Raw genomic sequence first — 16041 nt, 5'->3', positions numbered from 1 at the left:
ATAAACACTATCTCACCCAAGGTGTTTATTCGAATTTATATGCTTTAAATCAACTCACCACACTATTCAACTCGTGCTGTGTCCTTTCGAGTCTGACAGACATAATTTCGAGAAATCTCTGCTTTGCCCTGCACCACATTTACTAAAAACAACCTGCTGAACGTGTCACAGCGCCGCAACATCCAGCAGGCAAAATCGCTGACGTAACTTCGCCGATTTGCATATTCGCTTTTAGGAGAACGCTATTGGTCCCTGAATCCGTATGTCCCTGAATCAGTGGGTTGAGAGCATAGACTGTATGGTTGAGAGCAAACATCGTTTGAATGCCGGGAGGCGGTCATTGGTGAATCAAGCTGTCTGCAGTAACGTTAGGAGATTAGCGAATCGCAGCTGGAATGCGAGCTTGATTCACAAAGGCAAGAGAGGGAGACAAAGCCACCGCGCAGAAGATACGCACACCAGACTGCCACATCCCGCACAGGTACCGAAAAACCGCGTCGACTTACTCCATTAGATCATCCTGCATCCGTACAGTAGTGCTTTGACAGGTGTTGCTGCTTTTATTATTTCATAGAAGAGGAGAGAGAGAGTCAAATGAATGCAGAAATTATTTAATAGTCTATACAACATATTATTCTATATATAGTAGCCTATGTATTATACAGTACATAATATAGTATTGAATATTTTCTGCATTGCTTTGACCCTGTATGCATGTCACTTTTAAACAAATCACTGTTACACAAGAGTTTATGGGGACTCAGAACTTGGAAAGTCTGTATTGGTAGTCAGATGTGCTATAATAACCATCCGCACAAGACTAAAAAGAGTAAGAAAGTCATTTGATGACAGCAATTTAATTTGTAATAGTAGCCTAGTTTCTGAAGTGCATTCCTTGACCTTGACAGACGCTGCCAGTAGTGTGCTGTATTGACAGTTGCTCAGACAGGTTGATGTGGCATGTTTACCATAAGGGTTTATCATATTAGTCATCAGATTGAGAGAAATGACGAATATAAACCCTTATAGCAAAGAGAAGGAAAGTGAATGTCAGGTGATGACGACAGAGGGACCACTCCTCCAGTGATGACTCAAAGGGGGATGCAGCAAACAGGTTGCAGTAGACTGTGATTGACACTTACCCTTTTCATTTTGCCCTTGATGCACTGAAAGAGTAAAATGCAATATATATTATGTAATACAAAATAATTCATTTAAATAGCCCTTATTTGTACCCAACAGCATCTAAAAACTTTTGCTTATAACAAATAAGGTCATGTACACTGTAATATAAACTGTAAGAGCATTTGCTGAACGTGTCACAGCGCCGCAACATCCAGCAGGCAAAATCGCTGACGTAACTTCGCCGATTTGCATATTCGCTTTTAGGAGAACGCTATTGGTCCCTGAATCCGTATGTCCCTGAATCAGTGGGTTGAGAGCATAGACTGTATGGTTGAGAGCAAACATCGTTTGAATGCCGGGAGGCGGTCATTGGTGAATCAAGCTGTCTGCAGTAACGTTAGGAGATTAGCGAATCGCAGCTGGAATGCGAGCTTGATTCACAAAGGCAAGAGAGGGAGACAAAGCCACCGCGCAGAAGATACGCACACCAGACTGCCACATCCCGCACAGGTACCGAAAAACCGCGTCGACTTACTCCATTAGATCATCCTGCATCCGTACAGTAGTGCTTTGACAGGTGTTGCTGCTTTTATTATTTCATAGAAGAGGAGAGAGAGAGTCAAATGAATGCAGAAATTATTTAATAGTCTATACAACATATTATTCTATATATAGTAGCTTATGTATTATACAGTACATAATATAGTATTGAATATTTTCTGCATTGCTTTGACCCTGTATGCATGTCACTTTTAAACAAATCACTGTTACACAAGAGTTTATGGGGACTCAGAACTTGGAAAGTCTGTATTGGTAGTCAGATGTGCTATAATAACCATCCGCACAAGACTAAAAAGAGTAAGAAAGTCATTTGATGACAGCAATTTAATTTGTAATAGTAGCCTAGTTTCTGAAGTGCATTCCTTGACCTTGACAGACGCTGCCAGTAGTGTGCTGTATTGACAGTTGCTCAGACAGGTTGATGTGGTATGTTTACCATAAGGGTTTATCATATTAGTCATCAGATTGAGAGAAATAACGAATATAAACCCTTATAGCAAAGAGAAGGAAAGTGAATGTCAGGTGATGACGACAGAGGGACCACTCCTCCAGTGATGACTCAAAGGGGGATGCAGCAAACAGGTTGCAGTAGACTGTGATTGACACTTACCCTTTTCATTTTGCCCTTGATGCACTGAAAGAGTAAAATGCAATATATATTATGTAATACAAAATAATTCATTTAAATAGCCCTTATTTGTACCCAACAGCATCTAAAAACTTTTGCTTATAACAAATAAGGTCATGTACACTGTAATATAAACTGTAAGAGCATTTCCATTGTAAATAATTTTTAAAAGCAATACATTTAATTACTGTTTTTTAGCCTTCATGATCTATTTGGGTCTCAGAGTCCTCATGGCCATTTTAATAAAAATAAAAAGTTAAAAATAAAAGTTTAGTAAAACAACATTTTCTGATTAGTGTACACACTAGCAGCCAGTTTATAGCAGTCTGTTTATATTTGTTTAGTGCATTTTTCAAGAATGTAATTTTTGCTGGGGCTCAGGTTGATCCCATACAGAAGAAACAGTCATATTTCTAAAAACAACATGTCAGTTTTGCCAAAATAATATTTGTCAAATGTGTTTTAATTCGGCCATAAATACATAAAAAAGAATTTGATAGGGAATATATATTATTTGACAGGAATAATATGTTAATAAGAGATATATATATGATATATACACACACACACACACATATAAAAATAATACAAATAAAAAAATACATAAAATAAAAAATCATATATATATATATATATACTGTATATATATGTACATTTGGGTCAAAGTAAAGTTAGAATCAACAGAATATGATTCTATTTTTTCTAGTAGTTTTCTAGTTTTCCCTATTTTATATTAAAAAAAATAATAATGTCGATTAACAATATTTAAGAATGCTTATATACCATTAACTGAATTTGTTTGTGATTACTGTAACTGTTTACACACACTGTCACACTTTAGTTTGTATAGCTTACAAAGATGATCTGGTGAATGGTATTGATTATTGTTTTAGTGAATTAGGAGGATCTATATATTTCCCTTGTTTAGTGACCTTGGTCATGCCAACAAGCAAACATGTCAATGGCCTCTATAGCTTTAGATAATCAGTATGCTTTTTGGCTCGGACCATTTCCAAAATGAAAGGCACTGTAAATCTCTGTAAATAAAGCTGAGCACTTATAGCATGTCTATGCTCATGTATAGTTTATGCACATCCTTATCTCATAACAGGGTCATTGTGTTATTTTAAATGAAATTGATCCCTGTCTGGAAGTCTTAATTTTAATCAAGTGCCTCACAATCTCTGCATTTCATTAGTCCTCATTCTATTTTTAGCCACATTTACACAGGGCAAGACTGAACCAGTGTGTGTGTGTGTGTGTGTGTGTCTGTGTGTGTGTGTGTGTTGGAGAGCGTGTACTGTATGTGTGGCTGGTGATGGGCTATTGATCCCAAAATAGCTGAGGGAGATTTAATAGTGCATATGACACTGGCGACAGTGCTAGCTTTGCCCACGGACCAAGCTTGTCAGGGTGGATCATGGGAAGAAAGGACAGGTGGAAAAGCTTTATGGAAATGGGTGCAAGCTGTTCCCCACTTGCCATTGTTGTTTGTGTGGGCTGACAAGAGACTGGCTCTGCTTTAAGCCCATAACCTAATCTTTTGGTGGAGCATTAGTTACCAGGGCCAGGGGTTAACATCTGCTCGGTGGGGTTCTGGGAGGTAACTGTTCCAGTTCTGTTTCACCTGTCATGAGGACAAGTTTTTGCCCTGTTTCCTGTCTGGGTGTATAGTGAAAGTACTCTAAACAGCTCTTGCTCTGACCTCTCATAAGGTCATAAATGTCTTGTAAACATGTACTAGAGTATACATGTATACTATTATATACTATTGACTGTATTTGTTTGTTTATTGTTACTGTATTCATCATTTGGTTTGTATAACTACAAAGAGGATCTGGTGAATCATATTCATTATTCTTTTAGTGAATTAGAATAGTTTCCTATGTTCCTGTTTCCCATGCTGTGTGGGTGTACGACATAAAAAAAAACCTAAATTAAATCTATTCATATATAGGCTAAAGCAATTGTATCTCTTCACAAGACTTGAACTAAAGCACTTGATTCATATGGTCTTTATGGCTTTTTTGAATCTTCTAAGTTTTGCTTACCTGGATATTCAATGGAGCAACAGAAACCTCTTAGGTTTCATTAAAAAATGCCTTAATTTGTGTTTAAAAGATTAACCAAAGTCTAATGGGTTTGGAACGACATGAGGGTGAGTAAATGATGACAGAATTTTAATTTTTGGGTGAACTATCCCATTAAATGCTGTTAAAGGAATTGTTCACCCAAAAATTAATATCTGGCCATTTTTAACCATGATGTTTGTTTGATTATCAGTCAATAATGGCTTACAGTATACTTTAGTCTGAAGTTGTCTTGTGGCTTCATAAAATTTAAAATATAGTGCACAATGTCATATGGAAATACGTTTTTGATACTTAACATTGCTCTTTTTTTTTGAGCATTTTTGGAGCTCGACAAACAATTATGATTGTCAACTGCAAAAGTGTACAATGTAGCCTGGAAGCAATTGCTGATATTAGAAAATATCTCCACTTTTGATGTTGTTTACCATTTACAGCCATGAAGGGAGAGCATTTATTTGCCAACATGAGAAGCGCTCCATTCGTCCAGCGGGTTTACCTCCTAGGAGGGGAAGAGCTGGTAGTCCTGCAGTCCACCATGGGAGAGTCCTCATTGGGAGACAGTTTCCAACAAATCACCGACTTCAATGATCTCCCCACGTCCCTCTTCGCCTGCAACGTGGACCAATCAGTATTTGAAGACCATGAGGGCAAGGTAAGGTTAAATCAAATGTGTGTTGGAAGTTCAGCGCCACTAGTGGCACCAAATGAAATCGCAAAATTATGATCGTTTCCAAATAGGATTATAAAAACATTTCAACCACTCTTTCTTCCAGTATTCAGCTTACAAATTCACATCATTGGTTAAGTTCAAGAGTTAAAAAGCAAGAAAAGAAATGAGAAGAACATTAAAAGAAACAATATTTTCCCTTTAAGAGAGTTTTAAATTATTTTTAGCACAGTAAATACATCATGGACACATAGGAACAAAAGCAGTTTGATTGGTTGGTATGCTGGAATGCTCTAGTGGAAAATCAGTTCCCTAGACCTGCATTACATGATTGTGAATTAGGCCTCTTCAACCCAATTATCCATGAAGGCCACTTCAAGTGTGAAATTCAGCTTGTGGGCTCTCATTGACACTGCTTTCTCCTCATTTGCAAACACTCTAAAAAGTGAGTTTACACCTAGAGGCAAGGGAGTATCTTTCACTTCCTTCACGTGAAGGCCTATCTGTGGTTTTATTTGCTTATGATGACCTATGGCAACATATTGACAAAATGCAGATGAAACCCCTGAAATACTATATTTATTCCCATAGGTTCAGTTCAGCATCTTACTTTGACACACAGACACATGATTAATAATATGATCTAAGGAGAAGCTGTTATAGTAGTTTTCATGAGCTGCTTTTGGCTTTAGCAACTTGGTGATAAAACATGGGGAAAAATGTAAAAAAAAAAAAAAATGGGTCCAAAAATATTACCATTACCAAAGTAGTCTATACAGTTTGTGTGCTATATTTTGTTGTTTGAGAGCAAGAGAAAAGAGAAGTGTTAGCATGCTGACTAACATCTCATTTTGTGTTTCATGTCAGAAGATAAATGTGTTAAAATAATATGATAGGATGACAGAATTTTCCTTTTTTGGTGAACTGTTCCTTTAAAGATTTATCCCTCAAGCATTTAGCTAGTCTTTAATGTGGCGATATAACAGAAGTCGTGACAGATAATTTCTTCCATATTGTGATGTGCATCTGAGTGAAATGGATTGTTGGGAAAAAAAAAAGTTGGGCGGGGACTTGGTTCTACCGATCGGTTGTTGATTGGATGAAGGCAGATCTGAATGCAAGCCTTGAGTCGATTATTAGAAAGGGGTGGAATTTATGCAGACTAAATGATTGGAGAAGTCCGGAATACGTCACTAGATAGAAGGCTGATGTTTCACCAGAAGATCACATTATGACATATGAAAAAAAAATCGAATAAATAAATAAATAAAACATATCCATAAATGAATTATTGACACTAATATCATTAAGATGCATTTAGAAAGTAATTTCCTGCTGACTTTAAGCTTTTTTTTTTTATGTCTCCTGAATTTTACATCACTTGGAACAGGAAACGTAGCATAGTTGACCTCCAGTTAAAAATTTAGCCCAGACCTTCTTCGAATAGTTTTAAGAACACCGATCATGTGATATGCTGAGCTCTGCCAGGTCTGTCTGCCCCTCCAGAAGGGTTCTTCATGAAACAGAACAAGTGCTCAGTCTTTTACTCATGAATGACTCCACTAATGCGAACACGCACACAGTAATTCTTGAAAAGTATCCTCTTGCTTCGCATTAACTTGAACCTGACTTGGCATGACTCATGTGGTTAATTTCCTTACATAACAAGTAACAGTGTTGAAAGTTATTGTTTTTAAGGTGAATTCAGTGATCCATAATGAGAGACTTTGTTGTACCACACTGTTTGTTTGGTTTGGGGCAAGGTTGTGTGGCTTTTGCTAAAAGTTAGGTTACACTGCAGCCTGAATAAAGTTTCAGTAACACTATGACACTGTGGGTGTCATGCAGCTTTTTATTTTGATGATGTACCAGTCCTGGTCCTAATTAAACATGAATTAAGTATCAAAACAGTTTAGCAAACAAAGCATTGCGTGTCACCCGGCAATACAAAATAGTGCCATTTCTGAATATATTAATGTTTTTGAATGAACTGGCTGAATGAACGATTCAATGACTCACTCTTAAAGACTAGTCACTTGTATCATTCCTGAATGAATTAATGCTTTGAGTAAATGACTCCCTCACATAAACAGCCATCTACTGGCGTATTGATGTAACCTGCAGAAAGAGTCATAAAACAAAAAAACATCAACTGTTGTATAAATGAAGATTTATTAAATATTATGTATATTTTCTGCACCAGCATAATTTTTTTTTTTTACTATTCAGGTATTTATTAAAAAAATTGGTCAAATAATACGGCAGTCCACAAATGTAGGACAACAGTTTTGCTGTGGGTCAAATAAATGTAGTATTTTGTGTTTGAGCAAAGCTGTGAGCCAAACAGTTATTTAACCACATAGCAAGAATTCAAAGAATAACTGATTACTTTGTGATCATCAACTAAAAGCTGAATCGCAGTGTCTATTACAGAACAAACTCCCTATCATAAAGGAGGGAACATATACTTAATTAGGCAGCTAATTGTGCTGATAATACTGCTCTGAATATTTGACTATTTCCCCTACAAATGCCATGAAATATTAACTGATTAACAGAGCATGATTGCATCTCCTGTACTGGCCAACTTGCATTAATGGCTTTTTGCTGACCTGTTTACTCTTGATAAAGATCTTTTCTCCTTCCTCTTGAATTGATTACAGAGCACATGGTCGTGGGATGCAGAAGCTGTCTGATAGTTACTCAACTGATTGCCATTTAATGAATCTGTCTCTGATAGGAACAGGACAGTTTTACACTAATGGGTGTAGTGGGACCCACTGGCCCATTTATGTATAAGTTATGTTGATGGAGCCACGGAAGCTGGTAATGCTACAGTATAGTCAGTCGCTATAACCTACACTGCACTTTAGCTTGAATTATTCTTTTTTTTTATTATAAAATGGGCATGTAATGTAAAAATAAATCAAAGTATTTGATACTTAGTATCTGAACTATACTCTGATTCCATGTGAACAACTAGTCATTAAATAATCTCTCCCAAGCTTACTTTATACAGAAGTACACATCACATTAACAGTTTCCAGTTCATTTAGAATTGGACATAACCAAGAAATGACTAGCGGTTCAGTGAAGGAGTCATTTGAACTCTAAATGACTCACTGACTATAAGAGTGTGATTCAAACTGCTTCCTTAGCAGTGAATCTTTTTGACTGAGTCGTTAAAAAGAACTCTGTCCTCAAATGAAAGTAGACAAATCTCAAGCTTTCTCAACTGTTGCCAATTTGAAATTATTGAGGCACCTTTTTTTTGTCACATTTGCGACCATTTTAGTCCCAGTCTGGAGACAAAAATGTAACATGATCTTTAACTGGTTTGATAAACAAATAGTCTGTATTGATATCATATATACATATAACAAATATATGTTCTGTATTGAGTTAAGGGGATTCTTCTGGATAAATGGATGAATCTGCATATAAAATACAAAAAAGTATGCCCTAATATGGGATATATAAAAGGTTTATATATGTGACTCTGGAATTTTTCGAAATTGAGATTTATACATCATCTGTATAAACATTCTGTGAAAGCTACATTCTGTGTGTGTCCAGCTTAAAAAAGGCAAACTACTGCTTTAAAGGTATAGAGAATCAGAGAGAGGTTGGAAAATTATGCTTTTTTGCTCATTTGAAAATTATGAAAATTAAGCTCCTGAAACCACAAAGGCTTGCTGAAAAAGCATGGATGCTATTATAGTCAGATGCCATAATGCATCATCTTAGCAGGAATTATTATAATTCTCACCTTATATTTCACTCGTGTATGAGATGATTGCATTTTAAACATTCTCCCCTATAGCCGGCTGTTGCTTGGCTGTAGCCCCCTGTGACCCTGCAATCCCTTCAGCGCAGAGTATTCAGCATCCCTGATTGGATTTGGCAAACATCCGGAGAGCAATGGAATGCTCCAGATTCATGAAGCTTAATGACAGATGACAGCGAGACAGAATAGACTGTTGCTATTCTCGTTTCTCCCGCTCTCCCCTCTCGCCTGGATGCGGACCGCTGTTGACTGCCCTCACTTTGCTTATTGATCAAGGGAGGTCAAATTGTTCCAAAGGAGCATCAGCACTGTGCCGTTGCCTTCAGGCGTGATTCACAGCCCTGTCAAAATGTTTGATTGTGTTTGGCACCTCTGGAAGAGACTGCTTGTGCATCTGAGCCACTGAATCAATTTAGTAGGCTGTGATTATATTAACCCCATGCAAGGCCCGGGTGATGCATAGGGTCTATTTAAAGACATATGGCGTTATTAGCTCCCTAAGAATAGGAAAGCAATCTTACAGATTTTACAAAATTAGGCAGTCTGGAGCCCACGCGGAGAGCTGATGCAATGTGAATTATGCGTCATAACTCTTATGTCAAGACTAAAACCAACTGTCTTCCTTTCTAATTATTTTGTTTTGACAGCCAAATGTTCAAACTTTAAGCTATTTCATTGTCAGGTTAAAGGGACAGTCCACACAAAAATGAAAATTTTGTCATAATTTACTCAACCTCATCCCATTCCTAACCTGTATGACTTTCTCTCTTCTGCAGAACACAAAAGAAGATATTTTGAAGATTGTTGGTAACCAAAAAGTTTCAGTTCTTATTAACTTTGTTTGGTTCTGTTGTACAAACAGGTATTGGAAGTCAATGGGAACCGAAAACTGTTTGGTTACCAATGTTTTTCAAAATATCATCTTTTGTCATGTTGTCACAACATGAGGGTGAGTAAATGATGACAGAATTTTCATTTTTTGGTGAACTATTTCTTAATAATAATAATAAAAAAAATTATGCTTTTTTTTTTCCAATGGGAACCGAAGATGTTTGGTTACCAACATACTTCAAAATATCTTCTTTTGTCACTTTGTCACAGCAAGGATGAGTAACTGATGACAGAATTTTCATTTCTGGGTGAATTGTCCCTTTTACTTTATTTGGCATTTTTCTCTCATTATGTACTACATAAGAACTGTTCTATGATTTTCATATTGCTATTGCTGTGGCATTTACTGACAGAACTACCCACGTCAGCTGGCGGTACGTCATGACTATCCGTCATAGACTTTTCTGTGTCTCTCCCTTGAGCTCACCCTGCATCAGTACAATTGATCTCCACTTTGGAAATGTCACACACGCAAACCTAGACATGATTCACATAGTGTTTCACTTACGAGCTGCCACTTGAGTTGTTAGCATGGCAAACATGGAGAAATGTTCTCTGCGACAGGGGAGTGATACCCAGAGTGAGATTTATCCTTCAGATGTGCTGTTTGCAGAGCATGTAGTGTTCGATTTGCAAGAGGTGCGTGATAAAGGCCTCCACATGCCTTTGCAATTACCACTAAAACCACAATAATTTATTATTAATAAAAAACTGCAAATATACAAAATCTGCTTTAATGATGTAAAATAAATACTAAAATCAGCAAAAATAAGTACAATTAAAACTCACTGTGCTCTCCACCATATAGTCGACAGCTCATCATATACTGAGGGCAAAAACAAAATATTGGCCCTTAATTTAAATGCATTTAAATGTATTTATTTAAATTAAATTATTTATTAAAGGGATGGTTCCCTCAAAAATGAAAATTCTGTCATTATTTACTCAAATTACTAACATCTGTTCATCAAGTGATTGTATCTCTTCACAACACTTGGATAAAACCACTCGATTCATATGAATTCGTTTTATGACGCCATGACCTTTTTGGATCTTCTAAGTTGTGGTTAAATGACTTTCAATGTTTGGAATTTTTCAGTTTTGGACTTTCAATGGAGAGACAGAAATCTCTCAGCTTTTATTAAAAATATCTAAATTTGTGTTTTGAAGGTTAATCAAAGTCTTATAGGTTTGAAGCAACATGAGGGTGAGTAAATGATGACAATTTTCATTTTTGGGTGAACAATCCCTTGATAATTAATTTGATTATAATTATATATCATTATTATTTAAATCAATCAATATTTATTTATAAAGTACATTTAAAAACAACTGAAGTCGACTAAAGGTCTAAACAATGAATAAAAAGAATCAAACAGCAAATGAAAAACATGTATTTTATATAATTAAATATACATAAAAAATACAAAATCAGCATTAATGATGTAAAATAAATATTCAATTCAACAATACTAACTACAGTTAATACAGTGCCCACCATATATTTAGTTAGAAAACAAATCTTGACTCTGAATTTACGTTTATTTAAAATGAAATATTACAATTAAATGATAAAATATTAAATTCTTTAAACAAAAAAAGAAAAAAGATCAATGATAAAATGTAATTATTATAAAACATATTAAACTGAAATGCTTTAAATAATGGTAAACCGAATGGAATTTTAAAGGATTGTCAGAATGGTATTCTGTTTGTTACCTTCATTCAAATTCAGGAATTCAACTGGAATTTGAAAGGCATTCTGCATTCAGTTCTGAATAGCAACGACGCAGCTTGGTGGAGGCACCAGCACCATATCCTACTGGCTACCAGAGACATTACTGAAATGAAAAACAGATTTAAAATGTACAGTATCACCTGTGGAACATGCACAAAATCTGAGTCCTCACTGTACAGTTTCCTGTATGATGTCACTAAGAACCCTTGACAAAAGACAGAGGAATCTAGAAGAGTGTAGAGGAGCTCTGGTTTCATTGGGGTTATGTAATCGAGCTCACTGGTCATGAGTTCTGCTTTATATGGTCATATCAGTTTTAAGTGGAGTTACAAGTATGGCCTTTTGTTCTGCATGAATTCCTTTCCTCAGGCCGAAGCACTATCTGTGCTATACTGTTCCAGCATGTGTGTGTGTGTGTGTGTGTGTGTGTGAGACTACCAACTCCAACCTCCAGCTTGCAAGGCTAAAGTTCACCGAACGACTGAAACTGTAGCCCAGTAATGTAACACTGCAGAAATATCAGACGTCTACCGTCTTGAATGACGTTTATAGAGTGCAGGGACACAGGCTAATGCTATCCTCAAGTGAGCCATTAACATTCCAGTGTCACTCTTTTATTGTGCTGGCTAGCACTGATACGTGATGCCGTGGCTCTTGTTTTGCAGACTGTCAAGGTTAAATACTTGAATGGGGATCTATTAGCATTAATGTCGCTCATTCATGCGGAACTGTGCGTGACGTGTGCATGACCTCTCCGCTGTACCTGTTCTCAGTGCTGCGCTCAATGTTTTTGCCAAGGGGGTTGAAAACCTCCCACTCACTACACATGCTTATGTCATCGTAGTGTTCTCTCTCCCCGCATTCTCCTGATCAGCCCCATTACATAACACTCATACCTCTCGCCCGTCGTCTGTAAGCATTTCTAAGTGTCAACGACAGTTCATAACAATCCTGTGACTATGGAATACGTAAACTCTTCCAAAACCAAGTGGCTTATTTGCCTAGACAACACATTAAGGCATCACAAAAGGTAGAGAGCATAATCATGATACCTAATTTTGGCCAGCATCACATATGCAGCATTGAAGGTAATCCCAGAATGCATTGCGTATCAGCAGAGTGAAACCTTAAATTGAAGTTGGCAAATGAGGCTAGCTGTAACTTATAAAAACATGATTAATTATATTTTAATATTAATCATATTTTAATAATATTAATTATAATATTTCATTTAACACCAAAAAGAATTGAAAAAATATTTTATCCAATATTTGTGTGTGTGGTATACTGTATATTTTTTATGCTTACACTTTTTGTTTAACGTTTTGGGGTCGGTAAGTTTTTTTAATGTTTTAAAAAGAAGCATTTTATGCTCACCGAGGCTGCATTTATTTGAACAAAAATACAGCAAAAACAGTGATATTGTGAAATATTATTAGAATTTAAAATAACTATGTTCAATATTAAATTTTTTTTAAATGAAATGTATTCCTTCGATGGCAAGGCTGAATTTTCAACATCATTACTTCAGTCTTCAGTGATACATGATCCTTCAGAAATTATTCTAATATGCTGATTTGGTGCTTAAGAAACATATGATCAACATTGAAAAAAGTTGTTCTGCTTAATATTTTTGTAGAAACTGTGATGCATTTTTCAGGATTCTTTGATGAATAGAAAGTTCAAAAGAACAGCATTTATTTGATTTGATTTTTTTAGATTATAAATGTCTTTACTGTTTGTTTTGATCAATTGAATGCATCTTTGCTGAAAGAAGTATTAATTATTTTTTTTTTTTTACTGCCTACAATTTATTATAAATTGTATTTGTAGGAGTACACATATGCAGCATATGCTACATACTTGAACGTAATGTAAGTCACTTTGGATAAAAGCGTTTGCCAAATTTATGTAAATGTATATACATATGCATATATTGCATTCACTGACATCTATTTAGCATCTTGGAATTAAAACTGTTTGTTCAAATGTTCATTGTTCTGCATAATGCAGAAATAGTATGAGTGGCAGTAAACTGTTCTGAACATAGCCAATGTCATAGCAATTTGTTTTCATCTACCATTTAATTTTTGCCTATTCCATATATGTGTGAATATTTTCCATATTGTATTCTTACAACATGCATTACATGCCACAGCTGCCTACCATTGAACCTTTGTATGCAGGGGCAATGACGTCGCTCTCTGTTCAAGACCGCAAATCAAACCCTGTTGGAAAGATGACCCAAAAGCTCTGGGCTCTGATTTATTGTAATCAAAGGCTAGAGAGTGTCTATTAGGATGCAGCTGCAACATGGATTAACACCACAATGATTATAAAAGTGCTCTAATAGACTAGAGAATATTGGTGGCATCATATTGGTGCCTTAGAGATGAGTAACACCTAATATTTACATAAATAGGAGTGCAATATACATGTTTAAAACTTCAAAGCTGACATATGGACTTTATCATGGTACTTCAATACTGTATGTAGAAAAATTTTCATGTAAAACAAAGCTCTTTTTTGAAAACTATCCCTGCAAAAACAGCTGTGGTTTTCCTTCAAAATAAGATTTTGATAGTTTAACAAATTAAGACTTAAGTATTATAATTCTACAGTGGTAAAATAAAATAAAATAATTATTTTTATAAATACTTTTTACTAAATTACAGTAAAGTATTACAATGACAATATTTCTTATTTTTTATCTAGTCATTTTTGTATTTTATTCAGTAGCAGTAATAATAATAATAATAATATAATATAAATTATTACAATTATTATTGTTGTTTTTAATACTTGTTTTTGTTTTACAATGAAATATTACAAAATAATATTTTTTGTTTTTAGTATTTTTAATATTTCATTTAGTAGTAGTAGTAGTAGTAGTAATAATATTTCATTATAATAATTAAATCGTGCTCTAGTAAATATTATGATGTCACAAGTGCATTAAAATATGATCATCCATATTTAACCTTAACAAACATTTTAAGGGAACCAAGAGGCCCATTGCAAATGTGAACTGTTGCTTGGATGTTTCCTCATCGTTGTGAAGAATTAAAGTGTATTACTGTGAGACCACTAATGGGAAGATCTGAGGAAAGATTTGTGAGCTATAATGCTGGTAAAATATTAATGTCTTCCTAAAGTATGCACGGTGAGTCAGGATGAGGTTTTACTGCACCAAGCGCTGGAAATAGCTCACTCAATCCACATTACTCACAGCAAGGCTCTTTTTAAGAATGCTGCGCAGAGATTAGTGCCATTGTGACTTCCAACCCTGACGATTTCCACACACATTATCAAAGTATGTGCTGTGAGTAATGACTAAAACTGGGACAGGACCCATTCGTCCCAAGAACTCTCTTTTAAGATATAGGCTAAATTTATGCACAGTTAATGTTAACAGATATTTTTATAGCAAATTAATGGCACATATACTTGCTCACAGTGGACCAAAGGACTTGCTGTTCTTCCTTGGCTAGATTGTCTTAAGGGTGAAGAATGTTATTTTTCATGTTAAAAACAGTAAAAAAAAAAAAAAAAGTACTTTGTCATTATTTACTCACCCTCATGTTATTTTAAAATCCTCTGCTTCCTCAAAGTCTTCCGAAGAATTTAAATGTGTGATTTAAATGAAATTTAAATGAGGGTGAGTAAATAATAACAGTATTTTGGGTGAACAATTAAAATAGTAGCAAACAATCCATGTGAACATGATCTTCTGATCATTGAGCTATTACTCTGTAAGCAGGGACTGGCTCTAAAAGCAGTCCACCCCCACCACTGTCACATGACCACTTACAAAACAGGGGTTTTACTCTGGTTTGTCAAATTGATTCCAAGAAAAGCCACAGTAAAGCTTTTTAACATATAACCGAGTCATATTTTGTTTTTGTTTTTAAACTGAGATATAACAGGCACAGATTAACATAGCCATAACCTTAATTTAAGTGATGTTACTTAAACGTGCTAAATTGTGTGTGAGTGTGTGTGTGTGTGTGTATGTATGTATGTATATATATATATATATACAGTGGGTACGGAAAGTATTCAGACCCCTGTGGGCTTTTTTTTTTAACAAGACAATGAAGATATTCATTCTCCTGAGTTGAAAATCCTTCAGTGGACAAGTATTTCACTCAATTTTAACACTCCTGAGCTGCTGTGAGAGATTCTGTAGAGACGAGCTGAGCAACACTCCTCATTAAAGACCAGGGCATTTAAGGAGGTCGTCCTCCAGGAGTTAAACAGCACAGATGTGAAAGTTTGTCATGAACTTGTACACTCAGTTCCAAGAAGTGTCAGAGCAGTGTACTTAGAGTTATGGAGGACATATTAAGTTCTAGAATATTACACTTGGTTGAATTAAATCTAGGTTGTACTCAATTCTGCAATCCTTCATTTAAACAACAATTGGCTAAGTTTCTTATTTTACAGATATTAATGGCATGTATTTCTCTGTTTTTATTAAGAATATGTTTAATACATTTCAATTTTGCCATCTTTCTATGAATTATATTAGTGATCATTAAGAAAATACAT

The 16041-nt window shown here is 35.4% G+C and overlaps 1 protein-coding gene across 2 annotated transcripts in view; it reads left to right on the top strand.

Moving 5' to 3' along the window:
• Positions 1-1427: 1427 nt before the first annotated feature.
• Positions 1428-16041, top strand: part of LOC107675064 (calcipressin-2-like) — a 78712-nt gene continuing 64098 nt past the window's right edge. For both annotated transcript variants that reach the window (XM_016469257.1, XM_016469258.1), the window contains exons 1-2: positions 1428-1635; positions 4842-5059. In XM_016469257.1, coding sequence (XP_016324743.1) covers positions 4844-5059 — 216 coding nt within the window. In that variant the 5' untranslated portion in view covers positions 1428-1635; positions 4842-4843. The remainder of the gene's footprint in view (positions 1636-4841; positions 5060-16041) is intronic.

The sequence above is a fragment of the Sinocyclocheilus anshuiensis genome, unplaced genomic scaffold, assembly GCF_001515605.1.
Source record: "Sinocyclocheilus anshuiensis isolate Anshui unplaced genomic scaffold, SAMN03320099.WGS_v1.1 scaffold776, whole genome shotgun sequence".
NCBI classification, from domain to species: domain Eukaryota; kingdom Metazoa; phylum Chordata; class Actinopteri; order Cypriniformes; family Cyprinidae; genus Sinocyclocheilus; species Sinocyclocheilus anshuiensis.
The sequence above is the reverse complement of the archived record's forward strand: the minus strand, read 5'-3'. Positions and strand labels throughout refer to the sequence as shown.